We start from the raw sequence: 15,306 nt of genomic DNA, 5'->3' as shown, positions 1-15,306 counted from the left end.
ATGACGGAACGGAAATTAAACCCATAAATGGAATGGTAAACCGCCGCGATGGTGTTTATTGCGAAGTTTCTCCGGAGTCGACGGGCTTCATTTCGCCCAAGCCGCACGTGGTAGATCCCCGGCGGCTGAACGGCGCATCTTCCAGCGCTTTAATCTATTTTCAACACCCCGGCCTTGAACGCCTCCTCCACCGTCCGAATCTCTCAGCCATATACATTCTGTTTGTATATCGAGTGGAGTATTCTTAATCGCGATGGTTGATTATCCCAGTCCAAGACCGCTTCTGGTCGATTTGATCTCTTAGTATAAGAGGTCCCGCTGGACACCGTCGGGAAATCCCCAGCGAAGTTATTACTCTCAATCCCTCTTATGGAATAGAGACCGACAGAATGAAACAACATCTGTTATGGTTAATGAGCCTAGGCTCTACGAGCCATGCTGCCTCCTTTGACCCATTGGAACATTTAGGTGCCAATTCGCCGTGGGCTGCCGGTATATCGACTCCCCTTTATCAGTCTAAAACGTACACTAAATGAAATAGGCCCGAATGTGAACGGAATATCCTCCGCTGTACCCGAGGGATGTTCTGTCGACCAGGCCGTCTATGTCGTCCGCCACGGCAGCAGATACCCCGACCCTGGTGCATATGAGGAATGGCAGGCTTTGCACAAAGCGGTATGCTTGTCGAGGCTGAACTTCAACTTCTAGATATCTAATATACTGTTAGATCGAATCTGCTGATTTCCATGCATCTGGACCTTTGAGTTTCCTCTCGGGCTGGAAACCTGTCTTAAGCCACCCAGAGGAACAAATCGCTCAAGTATCTATCACTGGGTATAAAGAATTGTGAGGAACCTGAACACTACAGCCAAAAACTGCCGGTTTTAATACCATTGTAGGTACAATCTAGGCGTTGATCTGCGGTTCCGATACCCAACGTTCTACGCAGACAACACCCCGTTTCTGCTCTGGGCCAACAAGTACCAGCGAACAGTCGATTCTGCGAGGTAAGTCGGCAGTCCTCTTACAACGCGGCGATTCTAATTTAGGTAGACTATTTGCCCGTGGCTATCTTGGGCCCAATTCCACATTTGCCGACATTTACGCCATCGATTCTAAAGCTGCAGGAGCGGCAGGTAACTCCTTGGCTACCTCTGACCAGTGCCCCAACTTCGAAGATGCTAGCGGGGGAGACTACGCTACTACTTGGGACTCGATTTACCTCCCTCCTATCACGAAGAGACTGAATAGGTTGATCCATGGTAATCTAACACTCACAGACAGCCAGGTCTCCATATTTCCTTATCTTTGTGGATTCGAGTCCCAGATCACTGGGAGCACTAGCCCATTCTGTGATATCTTCACAAAGAAAGAAATCTTGGAATATGAATATCGCCAGGATTTACGATACTACTATGGCACTGGTAGGGAATACACGTTGTTCTTAAGAAACATGAATGACATTTTCTCTAGGTGCCGGTGCTGGCAAGAACATGACTGTCCAATACCCGGTTCTTCAGGGCATTGTAAACCTTCTAAAGGAAGGCCGCAACGCTACCACCGAATCCAACCGTGGCTCTGAGAAGCTGCCTCCTCTTATTGTTGCCTTTACTCACGACAACCAGATCAATGAGCTTGCGTCTATTCTCGGTGTCTTTGATCGCCAGAAGCCGCTATCTGCAAAGAAAGTTGACAACGACAGGGCAAGTCCATCCATAATCCTCTGGTATTTCATATCTAACTAGTCTTAGATTTATGTCAGTAGCCGCACTTCACCCATGAGGGGCACGATTGCATTCGAACGCCTTAACTGTAAAGTGAACAAGGGAGATTCAGTGAATGTGCGCATTTTGCTCAACAATGCTGTTTATCGTAAGTGTCCTGCTTTACGTTGTTCAAAAACCAGTACCTCCTGACAAGTATAGCTATCCCATCATGTCGCTCGGGACCAGGAAGTAGCTGCCCCGTAGACGAGTACGCCAGATATGTCGCCAAACAGAAGCGCAAATATGGTTCTTATGCATCTATTTGTGGTCTTGGAGACGAGGAGTTGACCATTGGGGAAGATGAATCTGTCACTTTCTTCAAGAACTTGACACTTCCTTTCTTGAGTGTTGTTAAGCCATGATTGCCCTGTTAGTATGGACGAGACATCTATTCCTTTTGGCTGTAACCTATAATGCGTATAATCTAAATGAGCACATATGTGTTGTTAATAGTGGATAATGAAGTTGTGACCAATGCCGCCTTCTGGTGAAGGAGAGTACTACCTTGATATTCACCGAACTCGTCCCAGCCTAGCAATTGCCTGCAACATCTCTTTTCTATCGTCTCCTCCTTTTCAGGTTCCCCATCCAGCTCTTTCCTCGCCTCTTTCCTCTATCCGCCTGCAATCATCCATCCACCATCTGCTTCTAGCACCAACACATACTGCCATAACCACCAAAATGCCCTTCCTAACCTCCATCCGCCAAAAGGCTCACTTAATTTTCATCACAATCAAAGCAAAGCTTCTCCGAGCTTTTATCCTCACCTACGCCCACCTGAGACCACACCAGAAACCATCCCCCGACATAATCGAATACATCCCGGCAAAATCCAACACAACAAAAACCAGCAAAGACCGAACTCGCAAAATCAAAACCTACATCTACCTCCCTCCAAAGAAGACGCCCTCCTCATCCTCCTCTCCCTCCTCACCACCAATCCCCTCCCCCGTCCTCATAACAGCCTGCGGCTCCGGCTTCATAATCCCAGGCCTGGGCCTCGACGACCCCTACTGCCGCACGATGGCCCTAAAAACCTCGCACGTCATAATAGACATCGACTACCGAGTCGCGCCCGAGAACCCCTTTCCCAGCGCCATCAACGACGTAATCAGCGTCGTGAACTGGGTCCTCGCGCAGCCGGCGCGGTTCGACAAAGCCCGCATCTCGATCGGCGGGTTCAGTGCGGGAGGGAACATTGCTGCCAGCGTTGCGGTGAATTATTTCCCCCCGGGCACTTTTGGGGCTCTTGTGGGGTTCTATCCTGTTGTGGATGCGTCGCATAATCCGGGCGAGAAGGTGCCTGTTATCCCTGTTGAGAGGTGGAGGGATGCGATGGGGAAGGGTAAAGGGAAGGATGGTGGTGGTGGGAGCCAGACGCCCAAGCCGCCATTGGGTGGAATGGGGTCTGTACCGGATGGAGTTATGGTGTTTATGAGGGACTGTTATCTGGCTGGGGATGTGAGTGAGGGGAGGGTGAAAGACCCGAGGGTGTCGCCGGTGTATGCGGATGTGGGAAGGTTTCCGCGCCGGGTTTGTTTTGTGACGTGTGAGTATGATGTGCTTGCGCGGGAGGCGGAGGAGCTGGCGGAGACGATTAAGGAGGGGAGAGAGGTGGTTGTGCATCGTGTCAAAGGGTGTGGGCATGCGTTTGATAAGTATTGTAAGCCCGGGAGTGAGAGGGAGAAGGCAAAAGATCAGGCCTATGAGATCGTTGCGGATTTTCTGAGGGGTGACTCGTAGGATACCTACGGAGTATAGGGGGAGGGAGATGGGTTGGACGGAGTGTGGGAGACTGCTTAACCAAAGACCTGTTTATGAGATTGTTCTATATCTATTATACCCGAGCAGCAAGCGTGCCTTTATCCATCTATCTATTCATCACCGACTCTATTATGCCAGCTCAGGCCAGTATTTTTGTACGACCGTCTTCTTGTTCACCTTGCCCATAGCGTTGCGCTCAATCCCATCGACAATTTTCAGTACCGTGGGAATTTTATACGGCGCCATCTCCTGCTTCAGGCGCGAGCGGAGGGATTGTAGTTCTAGTGTCTCCGTCTAAGTTTTCATTAGTATATACGTAGGAAGAAATAGAATGGAAGGGAATAAAAACTTACACCGGCTCTCTGCTTCATAACAGCAGCGACACGCTGTCCCCATTCCTCATCTGAAATACCAACAACGGCAACCTCCTGCACCTCATCCAGCGCAAGCAACTTCCGCTCCACCTCCAGGGCGGAGATCTTGTACCCGCCAGATTTGATAATGTCCACAGACGCACGGCCCTGGATGAAATACGCCCCGTCCGCGTTCCGCTGCGCAACGTCGCCAGTCTTGAACCATCCATCTTCGGTAAATTCCTTGGCCGTGGCCTCGGGTCGACGCCAGTACTCCGCGAACACATTATCGCCCTTCACCTCGATCATGCCGTCGATATCAGTGGATTCCACTACAGCGCCGGTCTCCTTGTCTGTGAGTCGGATCTCCACGCCTGGGAGCGGCCAACCGACGCTGCCGTCGATGCGCAGCTCCGGGTCAAGGCCACAGCTGAGACCCATGCCGATTTCGGTCATACCATACCGCTCGAGCAGAGTTTGGTTGGTGATGGCGGCGAATTTGGTCTTGATGGGGGTTGGAAGGGCAGCGGAGCCGCTGACGAGGAGGCGGAGGGCTGCCGCGCCTTCGCGCGCGGCGGTCTCCTGCTCTGTGTCTCGGATGTTTGTCTCGAAGTAGTCGACAAGACGGGAGTAGATGGTTGGGACGGCGAAGAACATGGTGGAGGAGCCCTTATCTTGCCAGCGGGACCAGATGGTTGCGGGGTCGAACTTGGGGTGCATTTCGACGGTGGCGCCACTGAGGAGGGTGGCGGTTAGGCCGTTGATGATGCCGTGGATGTGGTGGAGAGGGAGGACGTGGATGAGGTGGTCGGAAGGCGTGTATTTCCATGCATGGATGAGGCATTGCGCCTGGAAGTTGATGATTTTGTGGGTAGTGACGCAGCCTTTTGGGTTGGAGGTTGTTCCAGAGGTGTAAATCATGAGCGCGCGACGTTCTGGGTAATAGAATGGCGAGAACTCGGGGACCTGCGCAGGTGAGGCGGTTCGCGCGAACGGCAAGAGGCTCATGAAGTGGCGTTCAGAGTTGGACTTGTCCTCGCGCAGTGGTGCCTCGAATTTCTCAAATTCCGGGTGGATAATGATTAGGGAGGGATCAGAGTCACCAATCGTATACTGGAGCTCTCGGACAGGGTGGGATGTGCCTGGAATCTGTCAATTGTCTGCTTGTTATACACAGCACGACTGGCCGGGCTACATACAGAGGGGCACGCACACGCCGCCAGCGGCCCAGATGGCCCATTGCGTTACGACGTAGTCATATCCATTGGGGACTAAGAAAGCGACTCTTCCCTCTTTGAGGTCTCCAGCGTCAGTGAGATCTAATTCCTTAAGGATGGTCTGCTTCAATGTCGCTGTATCGGCGAGCAGCTGAGCGAAGGAGAATTGTTGGTCCTTGGTGGTATCGATAACGGCAATTTTCTCAGGATCGGCCTGCGCATGCTTCCTTGCCTGGAGGAAGAGCGGGATAGAAGGGAGAGTGTCGAGCGACATGGTTGCTGGCAGAGATGCGGGTTGTGAATAATAATGCGGAGGGGAGAAATGCAATGCGGATGACGAGGGGCAGCGGGCAGGGGCGATTCAGCCCAGTCCGCAGATCGGCAGGGCGCTGGAAGCCACAGGAACCAAAGACCGGGGAATTCGACGCTGGGTCGGCAAAGACTCGGAGGCCATGCGATGCTGAACGTGGCGGGTTAGATGAGGTGATATGGCAGTGCACCGTGAGGCAGGCAGCTTCTTAAATTCGCAGATGCTTCGGATCGGCCAATTACCCATTTCCATGTCATCGCGACGTTTCTTGCACTCCAGCAACTGAAAATCATTACTCTGAGAAGTATATAGACGGTACCTGGAGACCGCGCCCGGAGTTGGCGCTTTGGTCCGAGAATGCGGAGAAGCCACCCACATTCAGCACTATAATAATATCCTCCAGCTGCTTGAATATCTGACAATGCGATTACCCCTTTCACATCATTCGTTTCTCCTCCCTGTTTTCCCTGTCCTGGTTCTTCCAAGCTGTTTGACTGCTGTGGCAAGCCGCACGTGACCACAACCTGGGAATTCAGGCCGACACCGGAGCTTTTTTGGATACCGTCAAAGTCGCCGACGAACAGCACAGCTGCCCTCATGCCAATGATGTTGCGATTAGCGACGCCAAGGGCGAGACATTTTCGTCCCTGTTGCTTCCGATCTCCATTTCGAACGGTATCTTCCGCTGCACCACCGCTCATTCGCATTCAAGACGCCACTTTCTACGAGAACTACCCGACCCCCGAAGATGAAGCAAAAGGCGTGAACCAACCGATCTTTTCTAACCTAAACTTCACTCTTCCGTCTTCACAAGATGCTACCGGCCCTCAGCATTGGGCTGTCATAGGTGCCCCGTCCCGAACCCAGTTCCTCGACGTCCTCCGCGGCCAACACATTTGTATCCCACCTTCCGGGCGCAGCTATCCGTACCTGCTCACCGACGAAATTGCGCAGAAGGACCCTCGATTACGGTATGCGGCGAACGCAGTTCAATATATTGGCTTTAGTGGCGAGGGATCGAGTGCCATTGGAGGCACGCGGGGCGCATACTTGAGTGCTCGATATGAGAGTCTGCGGGAGGAAACCGACTGGACCGTCGAACAATACCTTAGGGGCCAGACTTCGCTTAATCCATTGGATGAGGATAAGGGCGGCACTGTTCGTGACGAGGCTTTTCTATCTCAGGTTATCGCCCAGTTGCGTTTGCAAGACCTGCTCGACATGCCCGTCGCAAACCTAAGCAATGGCCAAACAAGACGGGCTCGGATCGCAAAGGCTCTGCTCGGAAGACCTGAGCTTCTGCTCCTTGACGATCCTTTCAGTAAGTTCTACCTCGCGGAATTTAGGTTCAGCTGAAATTAACAATATTATTCTAGTGGGACTTGACCCCGCGACAGTCAGAAGCATATCAGATCTTCTTCATCAGCTAGCAAGCAATTCTGATCCTCGGTTGGTACTTTCTTTACGGCCACAGGATAAAATCCCGGACTGGATCACACATCTCCTTATCATTGGAAGGGCGAACCGTATTCTCATGCAGGGAACACGGGAAGAGGCCGCGGATGTGTTCTACGTATGGAAGTCGATGATGGGAAATCGGAGATACAATAGCGAGAAGCACAGGTCCCTAGTCCGTCAAGCTAGAGCCGATCTGAGAGATGGCTATCTTGATAACCAGCTCATCTGGGATTTGCAACTAATCTCACCGCGTGCTACAACACTCGCACTTAGTGTGGCTAAGGATGGCGAGCCTCTCATTGAAATGGATGGAGTCCGTGTGCAGTATGGGGACAAAGTTGCTTTGGGAGGTTGGACTCAGGAAATCAAGAAACAACCACAGGAAGGTCTACACTGGGTTGTCCGTCGTGGACAGAGATGGGCGGTTCTAGGACCCAACGGCTCCGGCAAGACGACTCTCCTCTCTCTCATCACCTCCGATCACCCACAAACCTACGCCCTCCCCGTTAAGCTCTTTGGCCGCTCTCGCCTTCCCGAGCCTGGCAAGCCGGGGATCTCAATCTTCGAACTCCAATCCCGCATCGGCCATTCCTCCCCCGAAATACACGCCTTCTTCCCCCGCCAGCTCACAATCCGCGAGGCAATCGAGTCAGCTTACGCAGAAACCTTCCTCTCCAAGCCTATTCTCAATCATGGCCACGATCTCGACATCTCCGCTGCCCTCCGCTTCTTCAAACAAGAGCTAGATCCCAGCTTCAACGCGAACGAGAAAGAAGAAGCGCCCAAGGTATTGATAGATCGCGTAAACTTCCCCAAGATGACCCGCACCTACAGAGGCCACACCCTTGCCCCAGACTACGACATCGAATACGCGGACACAACCACCTTCGGCCAACTCCCCACAGCCCAACAACGCCTCATCCTCTTCCTCCGCGCCATAATCCACAAACCAGACATCGTCATACTCGACGAACCTTTCTCCGGCATGTCCAGCTCCCTCCGCGACAAATGCATCCACTTCCTCGAAGTCGGCGAACTAGCGCCTCGCGCATCCACCGCCACTAGACGCTCCGGCTTGAAGAACGACTGGATCCGCGGCTACGTACCCGATGGAGGCTGCGAGACATCCTCGCCTTCCACGCCCCCGCGACACCAGGGTCTCTCAGACGACCAGGCCCTTATACTAATCAGCCATGTCCGCGAGGAAGTCCCCGACATTGTGCGTCATTATATGCTTCTCCCGTCTGCGCACGAGAACGACGAGACCGGGCTGGACTTCCGATTTGGGTACCTTAAGTCTCAGAGCTCGTTGAATCAGCAGAAGATCTGGGATACATTGTGGGCACCCAAGGAGGAGTTTCAGGAGGGGGCCAGGCGGGCTTTTCACCGGTGGGAGGAGACGGAGTCGGAGGATGGGGTGAGGAAGTTGAAGGAAGTTGATGAGAATGTTTTTGACTGGCGGATTCTTTAATTAATAATATTTATACTGTTTTTGTATTATGTCTTGTCTGTTGAGCGGGATTCGCTGTCTTGGAGATTTATTTATGCATTGGGATAGATATAGCGGTCGAGATCATTAAATGAAGAAAAAGAAAGATAACCGTATGTAAAATGACCATTCGTGTCCGGGGAAGAGATAGCTACTCGCGTCTAGAAGTCTAGGAATACATTCAGAGCACACCACTATAATGTTTCATACCAGATGAACGAGATAGAGCGCTAAAGGAACAATACTAGCAAAAGACTGAATAGAAGAATTTCCGGACTAACCAAGTCCATTAGTGCTCCTTGCTTGCAGCAGCCTCCGCCAAACCCATAATTAATGATTCTGATCGAGTCATCTCAGGCCTCGTGGTTTTCTCGTCCTCCGTCATCTCCAACCCTTTGGCAACCAAGTCGGTAAAATCAACTCCAACCTCAGCCAAAATACCCGCCTGCTCATGTACAATGTCAATGCATTTCTGCCATACGGTTGTACCACGTTGTACACTGCTCAGTTGGCGCGTCAGGAGCGCGTTGAATCCGTCCAGGTGGTGTTTCGCCCATTTTATGCATGCGCTGGTCATCACAGACGGGAAGCATTGTTGATAGATACCAATAGTGTTCTTAATAAGTGTGAAGTAAACATAGGATATTTGGAATATATAAAGAGGAAGGTCGCCCTCGAATACACATGCTCTGCGGGGAGATAGTTAGGTACGATATACTATGTGTAAACACACAGCAAGGTGAGGAATGCTAACATACCGAATTCGCTTTGAAATATTGTCAGATCGAGCTTTGAGGTAGGACTCCCGGGCCTGATCCTCAAAGCCCAGCCGGGTAAGCCAGGTGACATTAGTCTTCGTCGTCACCGGAAATGAGTGAGTGTCAACCAAAGATCGTGACAACACCCCTGCCAATCTGGCAGCCCGCTCATCAACCTTGACATTGATAATGTCTTGTGCGACTGCGTTTCCTTTCAAGCCCCGGGCCAGTTTCCGCAACCGATCGATGTTTGAAACAGCTTCTTCGAACCGCTGGAGCGCAATATCAATGTCGAGTTCATCCACTTGGCTATCGACCCAGCGCAAGTTTTGTTGTTTCCCATCAACATCAATGCGAACTTCAGGTTTGTCGCGTGAGTTCTCTGTATTTTCGTTCAGATCTGGTTTTGGCGAGTACAGCAAGGAATTTCTATTATTCATATACCCAAGCGATTCAACGTTTTTTCCGACTGTCTCATTTTCGGTGCGAAGGGTGCGTCGGAGATCCTCCACGGTTTTCCGGAATGTAGCCAAAAGATCGCTCTTAGCAGAGCTGTTTCGTTTGTCATGGCGATAGGTGAACGGCTTTGACCCTACACGGACGTTGATCGCATTCGTAATCCCACGATCCTCAGCCTCTTCGCGAGCCGATCCAGTGCCCAAGTTGGCACCCAGGTCAATCATATCAACATCCTGCAGTGGCCAACACTCTTCCGCAATTAGTTTTGTCGGTGCTGGACCACGGTGATTTGGGCTGGACTGGTTGACTCGTTTCCGCTTCTTGGCCGCGACTAGCAAATGGTCGTTGAGAAGCACGATGTGAACGGGGCGTTTGGGTTTCCAAGTTGCAGAGTCAAGTTCAGCCCAATTGCCGGTCTCTAGAACAATATGACGACCTGGGACCATGGGTAGGAACTTCTGGGATCCCTCGACCGTTTTCCATAATGTCTGAAGCTGGACGTTCCACATGCTCTCGAGGTTGGCAACTGAACTACGGTTGCTGCGCTTGGATATCCGCTCATCCGTAGTAGGCGACATGGGATTTGGTCCATCCCCGATGGCAGTCTGTCCCAGTGCAGTAGTGAGTTCAGCCATTAGAGAGCGGAGAGTTTTCATTTCTCCCTTTAGCTTGTCCGCCTCCTGGCTGATCCGGATGAACTGGGTGCGGTTTTGATACACATTCTGCTGAAGATCGGTCGACGTTCTGTTCTTTATTTTCTTGAGGCTTTGTTGATACTGCCTAATATCGTCCTCTGAGGCATTTGCGAGCAAGCTAGTCACGTCTAGACGTTAAAGAGCGCAGGGTTAGTACATAGGCCATAATATAATGCCAGGGCTATGACGCAAGGGGCATCTCACATCGATCAACCGGTAAACTTGGATCCCGTAGGACATTGAGATCGACTTCTGGAGGTCCTGATGATTCCGTTGATGGTTTCCGGCTCGACTGCGGGGGTTTAAGCCCTGTATAAGCGGAGGGGACTTGTGGTACACTCGGGACTGGTGGAACTCCGTCGAAATCAGGGGTTTGGTTGAAGCGAGTGGAATATCGCCGCTTGACTAGATCCGACGTCGCATGGTTTGACGGAGCATAGTCGCGCGAACCGGAGCCGGAGGAGGCAGTAGAAGTGGTAGCTCCTTGGTGATTCTGGGGTAGTGGACCCGATATGGGTTTCGGGGCACTGATCTGTGGACGGGGACGGCGAGACTTGCTGCGGAGGGTGAGACCCCGGCCTTCCATTGTTCAGATAGGGCGCGAAGCACGAGGAACTGGGAGCAGGGCGGGAGGACAGAGCTAGGGTATCGAGCAAGAGAGGAGTCGTGGTGTCCGATACGTAGCTCAAGGCGGAGAGAAACGCCGAGGCGGAACAAAGATGATCCCGGCAGTCAATCAAAATTATCCCGTCGCAGCTTCCCGTCATGATGCCGACGAGCTTCGAAAGTCCGCATTCAACGCCGCGCGAGAACAACCGGTGCTTTCATCATCAAGAACACATCTCTCGAGACTAAACATCCACCTTTGTTTCTCCTTCAGTACCGATAACCCTCTGTTTTAACTACACACTCTTCATCATGAGGACCTCAACGCTGGCCTACGCCTCTGCTGGCACCATCATTACCGGCCTTCTCGGTAAGGATTGATACAAAAGCTACCCATTGAGGCGTGTAATACAAATTCTAACTTTTCCTGCGCGTAGCTTATGCCGTGTACTTCGACCACAAGAGACAGACGGACCCCGAATTCCGGAAATCATTGAAGCGTAACAACCGACGACTGGCAAGGGCTGTCAAGGAAGAGGTGGAGGCTCAGGGAGCTCAACAACGCGAAAACATCAAAAAGGCTCTTCAACAGGCGAAGGAGGAAGGCTTCCCCACTGATCTCGAGGAGAAGGAGGCGTACTTCATGGGTCAAGTCGCCAAGGGCGAGGGCCTTTGCTCTGAAGGTATGTCAATCGGGATCTCTTGATAGCCGTGTCGGCGGCTCACATATCAACTCTAGGCGCAGAAAAGATCGATGCTGCATTGGCCTTTTACAAGGCACTTAAGGTTTACCCTCAGCCCAAGGACCTGATCTCCATATATGACAAGACCGTCCCCAAGGAGGTGTTGGAGGTGCTTGCTGAAATGGTCGCCATGGATCCTGCCCTCAAGCTCGGCAGTTTCACTGGCGAAGGTGGCAGCAGTGCTGCTGACCACCACGGTGTTGAGTAAAAAGCGCCACGCCCTTGCCCTCGTTCGCCCACTTTTTTCTCGGCATAAGACCCTTGGCCTGTCGACGCCTTTCTCAGTATCTTGTGTTTCTGGCTCACGCTGGGCCGTGGCCTGGTCATCTTCCCATAATGTGTCTTCTCGACCTTATATTATGCCATGTTTGTTGGGTGTGAACGGCCTCTCCACTACTGTTTGATTCGTTCTCGTTCCCCTGTATAGCTGCATCGCGCCTTGGCCCTGCTCGACGTGGCGGAGCGCTTGGTATTTTCTCGGCGCCATGACTTTGTGTCTTGTCCCGACCAGTTTCGTTGCCCCCTTTCTTTGTCGGTGTCTTCGTTCCGCAATGGTTTGTGGGTTGCTGGGACTGGCATCTTGTGTTATTTTCAATTTCCCCGGAAGCCCCTAATGAGGGATTCGGATTGTATTCTAGAGATATTGTAGTAGCAGGGAGAAAATTGCATGATGATAGATTATGTTTAGCACTTTTGACACAAGCTGTGCACAGGCAGTATGTTCATGTGTTCCAGACTCGGGTCTGACAACTTCCTCCAGGCCCCAGCAGCTGATACTGTTCACATCTGCAGCTTCCCACAGTTCCAATTGGGCCGCCAGAGATCATCGGCTAGGATTTCCTCAGCGCTGCGGTTTGATGGAACGCCCGCCAGGAACCAATTGAGCGGTCCCCATTCAGGGGTCCCAAGACAAGTGGAGCGTTTGTGGGCTTCTGGGCGAGAGCTAGTTCTAAGCAGCGGCGCCCCCGCCGAGCACCCTAGTTTTGAAACTCGCCTGGTCAATGGCTGGGAGATTATGGGCGTCAGTCCTGCCCAGCATTCATTTTGTGTTTCGGGCTTGGTTGTTTTCTTGGATGGAGTCGAGGGTGATGGGACCCTCGCGCTCTATTAATTTGCTTCAGGGTCATTCCTCCGAGGATTTCTCTCTTTCCCTCGCTCTTATTACTCCTTCAACGCCTTCTCTTCTTTCTCATGACTTTATTCTAACAATCTTTATTAACTACCCACGCTCGTTTATCTTCGGTCTATAGTACCGCTATCGCTCCTTCAGTTTCGAAATTCAGGGTCTTTCCGGGGGAAAGCCCTATTATACAATCGTTCACCTATTCCACCTCGAAATTTAAAACACCATTTGTGGCGTAGAACCGCTCAGTAGTATACAAGATGGTCCCCGTTTGTCCTCCTTATTCGACGTCTCTTGGGAAATCCTGGAACTGACACCAGTGGCAGGCATACGGTCGCATTCTCGCTGCGGTTTGCGCTCTCGCAACTACCGCCAACGCTGTCGTCCCCGTTGAAGTCAAGGGAAAGGACTTTGTCAACAGCAAGACGGGTGATCGTTTCCAGGTTCTCGGTGTTGAGTAAGGATTTACCTAGATCTCCCGGGGATATTCGATCTCGTTACTTGGTTCAGAAAGTGGTCGTGCTGATCATGGCGTGCCCTCCAACAGTTACCAGCCCGGTGGTACTTCCGCCGTCAACGGCAAAAGCGACCCTCTCAGTGATCGCGATGAGTGTCTACGTGATGCCGCGCTTATGCAGCGACTGGGTGTAAGCGATCACATTCCGCTGTATTGGCTGATGGAATCGCCCTAATCTCATCGCAATTTAGGTGAACACCATCCGTATCTACAACTTGTCGCCTGACCTCGACCACGACGAGTGTGTCTCCATCTTCAATGCCGCTGGTATCTACATGATCCTCGACGTCAACTCGCCTCTGTACCCCGGTTATATCGACCGCACTGCTCCTTGGGAGACCTACAACAAGGACTACTACACCCAGGTCTTCGGTATCATTGAGGCGTTCAAGGACTACCCCAACACTCTTGCTTTCTTCGCCGGAAACGAGGTTATCAACGAGGACAGTGTTAAGCAAGTACCTCAGTACATTCGTGTATGTTTAGCCATACTTATACTCCAGTCTCGAGGGACTCGGGATATTCATAGCTAACCCGGCGGTAGGCGGTCCAACGTGACATGAAGGAATATATCGAAAACCACCTTGACCGTGCGATCCCCGTCGGTTACTCCGCTGCTGATGTTCGGCCCATCCTTGAGGATACTCTCAACTACTTCATGTGCGAGGATGAGGATTCCCCCAAGTCGCACTCCGACTTCTTCGGCCTCAACTCCTACTCCTGGTGCGGAGATTCCAGCTACAAGAAATCCGGATACGATGTCCTCACCGACATGGTTAGCGATGCCACTATTCCTGTCTTCTTCTCTGAGTACGGCTGCAACGAGGTTCAGCCTCGTGAGTTCACCGAAGTCGCCACCATCTACGGCGAGGAAATGTCCCAGTCTTTCTCCGGCGGTCTCGTCTACGAGTACACCCAGGAAGACAACGACTACGGTCTCGTCAAGCTCAACGACAACGACACCGCCTCCTTGCTTGTCGACTTTGAGAATCTGCAGAAGCAGTACGCTAAGCTCGACATGGAGCGCATCAGCGCCTCCAACTCCAGCCAGACCAACGTCAAGCCCGTCACCTGCAGCTCCGACCTCATCAAGAACGGTACATTCAGCAGCAACTTCACCCTCCCCGCCAAGCCCCCAGGTGTCCAGAAGCTCATCGACAACGGCTACGACAAGGTCAAGGCCGGTAAGATCGTCGATGTTGAGGATGAGGACGTCAAGCAGACTATCTATGACCACACCGGTGAGAAGGTGACCGGTCTCAAGCTGAAGGTTCTGGCCTCCGGCGAGTCCAACGAACCCGGCAGCTCTGGCTCTAGCTCCAGCTCTGGCTCTGGTTCCGATGACGATGACAACGCCGCTGGGATCGTCGCTGTGCCTGTCGGCCTGGCTACTATTGCCGCAACCCTGTTTGCTCTGGTAATGCTGTAAAGATATTGACCGCTTACTAAAGAATTCCGCTTTACTCTCATCCACAGTCCACTTTTCCTCTTTTATTAACTAACTGTATGTATTTGATTCTGAAAAGATGTTCCGCTTCGTCAGTGTTTATAAGTCCTTTTCTCAGGTATATTTTTCTTCAGCATAGATAGGAATAGGTTTATCCATGACTTTTAAGATCTTTATCTTCAATGGTTCTAAAATAAAACGCCTCCATGAAATATTGAATATCATATCCTGTGTGGGCGATTTCTGTCAAGGGTAGGAGCAACTCAAATCGAAGTAAACAAACCTCATACGGCAGGTCCGGCAGATAGCCTAAGGAAGGCACGAGGCAGGCCGTCCTTTCTCTTCTAAGTCAATTCTGTCCCCGAAAGCGAGATCACCACTATCTACTACCCCTCATTTCGCAACCGTGGGCGAAGCTGGATAGTGATTGAAGTCCAGGACTTCCGGAGACCTGTCCGAATCCTTCCTGGCCGCCATCATCCATCAAATTACTACTCGCCGAAGACAAGTGTCCCATAGATCTGATTTCGCTATCATCTAAACGATGGCGTGGTTGGACCAGGGCGCGGCAGACAAAATACCCCCCAGGATCATATTCCCA

The 15,306-nt window shown here is 51.8% G+C and overlaps 7 protein-coding genes across 7 annotated transcripts; 5 read left to right on the top strand and 2 right to left on the bottom strand.

The window, feature by feature from the left end:
- Nucleotides 1–389: 389 nt before the first annotated feature.
- On the top strand, nucleotides 390–2,128 carry ASPVEDRAFT_48787 (putative histidine acid phosphatase; the record flags this gene model as incomplete). Its single annotated transcript, XM_040814074.1, has 8 exons — nucleotides 390–492; nucleotides 542–675; nucleotides 728–846; nucleotides 900–1,007; nucleotides 1,054–1,424; nucleotides 1,474–1,703; nucleotides 1,752–1,872; nucleotides 1,926–2,128. The coding sequence occupies 8 exons, from the start codon at nucleotides 390–392 to the stop codon at nucleotides 2,126–2,128; spliced, it is 1,389 nt and encodes a 462-aa protein (XP_040662400.1).
- A 319-nt stretch (nucleotides 2,129–2,447) lies between these two features.
- On the top strand, nucleotides 2,448–3,509 carry ASPVEDRAFT_119589 (uncharacterized protein; the record flags this gene model as incomplete). The annotated part of the gene is made up of 1 exon (XM_040805717.1): nucleotides 2,448–3,509. The coding sequence occupies one exon, from the start codon at nucleotides 2,448–2,450 to the stop codon at nucleotides 3,507–3,509; it is 1,062 nt and encodes a 353-aa protein (XP_040662399.1).
- Nucleotides 3,510–3,607: 98 nt separating this feature from the next.
- Nucleotides 3,608–5,546, bottom strand: ASPVEDRAFT_146100 (acyl-CoA synthetase). The gene is made up of 3 exons (XM_040808082.1): nucleotides 5,083–5,546; nucleotides 3,884–5,025; nucleotides 3,608–3,824 (listed from the first exon to the last, which is right to left on the bottom strand). Exons 1-3 carry the CDS (start codon nucleotides 5,372–5,374, stop codon nucleotides 3,660–3,662), a joined length of 1,599 nt encoding a protein of 532 aa, XP_040662398.1. The 5' UTR covers nucleotides 5,375–5,546; the 3' UTR covers nucleotides 3,608–3,659.
- Nucleotides 5,547–6,016: 470 nt separating this feature from the next.
- ASPVEDRAFT_97187 (putative ABC transporter) lies at nucleotides 6,017–8,282 on the top strand (the record flags this gene model as incomplete). The annotated part of the gene is made up of 2 exons (XM_040818778.1): nucleotides 6,017–6,731; nucleotides 6,787–8,282. Coding segments are annotated over 2 exons (2,211 nt in total), but the record flags the coding sequence as incomplete, so codon positions are not given.
- Nucleotides 8,283–8,646: 364 nt separating this feature from the next.
- On the bottom strand, nucleotides 8,647–10,855 carry ASPVEDRAFT_120766 (exocyst subunit EXO84; the record flags this gene model as incomplete). The annotated part of the gene is made up of 3 exons (XM_040805819.1): nucleotides 8,647–9,046; nucleotides 9,116–10,397; nucleotides 10,474–10,855. 3 exons carry the CDS (start codon nucleotides 10,853–10,855, stop codon nucleotides 8,647–8,649), a joined length of 2,064 nt encoding a protein of 687 aa, XP_040662396.1.
- Nucleotides 10,856–11,187: 332 nt separating this feature from the next.
- Nucleotides 11,188–11,826, top strand: ASPVEDRAFT_121611 (TOM complex receptor protein TOM20; the record flags this gene model as incomplete). The annotated part of the gene is made up of 3 exons (XM_040805902.1): nucleotides 11,188–11,245; nucleotides 11,313–11,558; nucleotides 11,615–11,826. The coding sequence occupies 3 exons, from the start codon at nucleotides 11,188–11,190 to the stop codon at nucleotides 11,824–11,826; spliced, it is 516 nt and encodes a 171-aa protein (XP_040662395.1).
- Nucleotides 11,827–12,537: 711 nt separating this feature from the next.
- gel2 (1,3-beta-glucanosyltransferase gel2) lies at nucleotides 12,538–14,915 on the top strand. The gene is made up of 5 exons (XM_040811116.1): nucleotides 12,538–13,010; nucleotides 13,068–13,198; nucleotides 13,289–13,388; nucleotides 13,450–13,734; nucleotides 13,803–14,915. The coding sequence occupies exons 1-5, from the start codon at nucleotides 13,002–13,004 to the stop codon at nucleotides 14,685–14,687; spliced, it is 1,410 nt and encodes a 469-aa protein (XP_040662394.1). The 5' UTR covers nucleotides 12,538–13,001; the 3' UTR covers nucleotides 14,688–14,915.
- The last annotated feature ends 391 nt before the right edge of the window (nucleotides 14,916–15,306 follow it).

Source organism: Aspergillus versicolor (assembly GCF_001890125.1).
Source record: "Aspergillus versicolor CBS 583.65 unplaced genomic scaffold ASPVEscaffold_1, whole genome shotgun sequence".
In the NCBI taxonomy this organism is placed as follows: domain Eukaryota; kingdom Fungi; phylum Ascomycota; class Eurotiomycetes; order Eurotiales; family Aspergillaceae; genus Aspergillus; species Aspergillus versicolor.
Note: the sequence above shows the minus strand (reverse complement) of the source record. Positions and strands in the feature narration are given on the sequence as shown.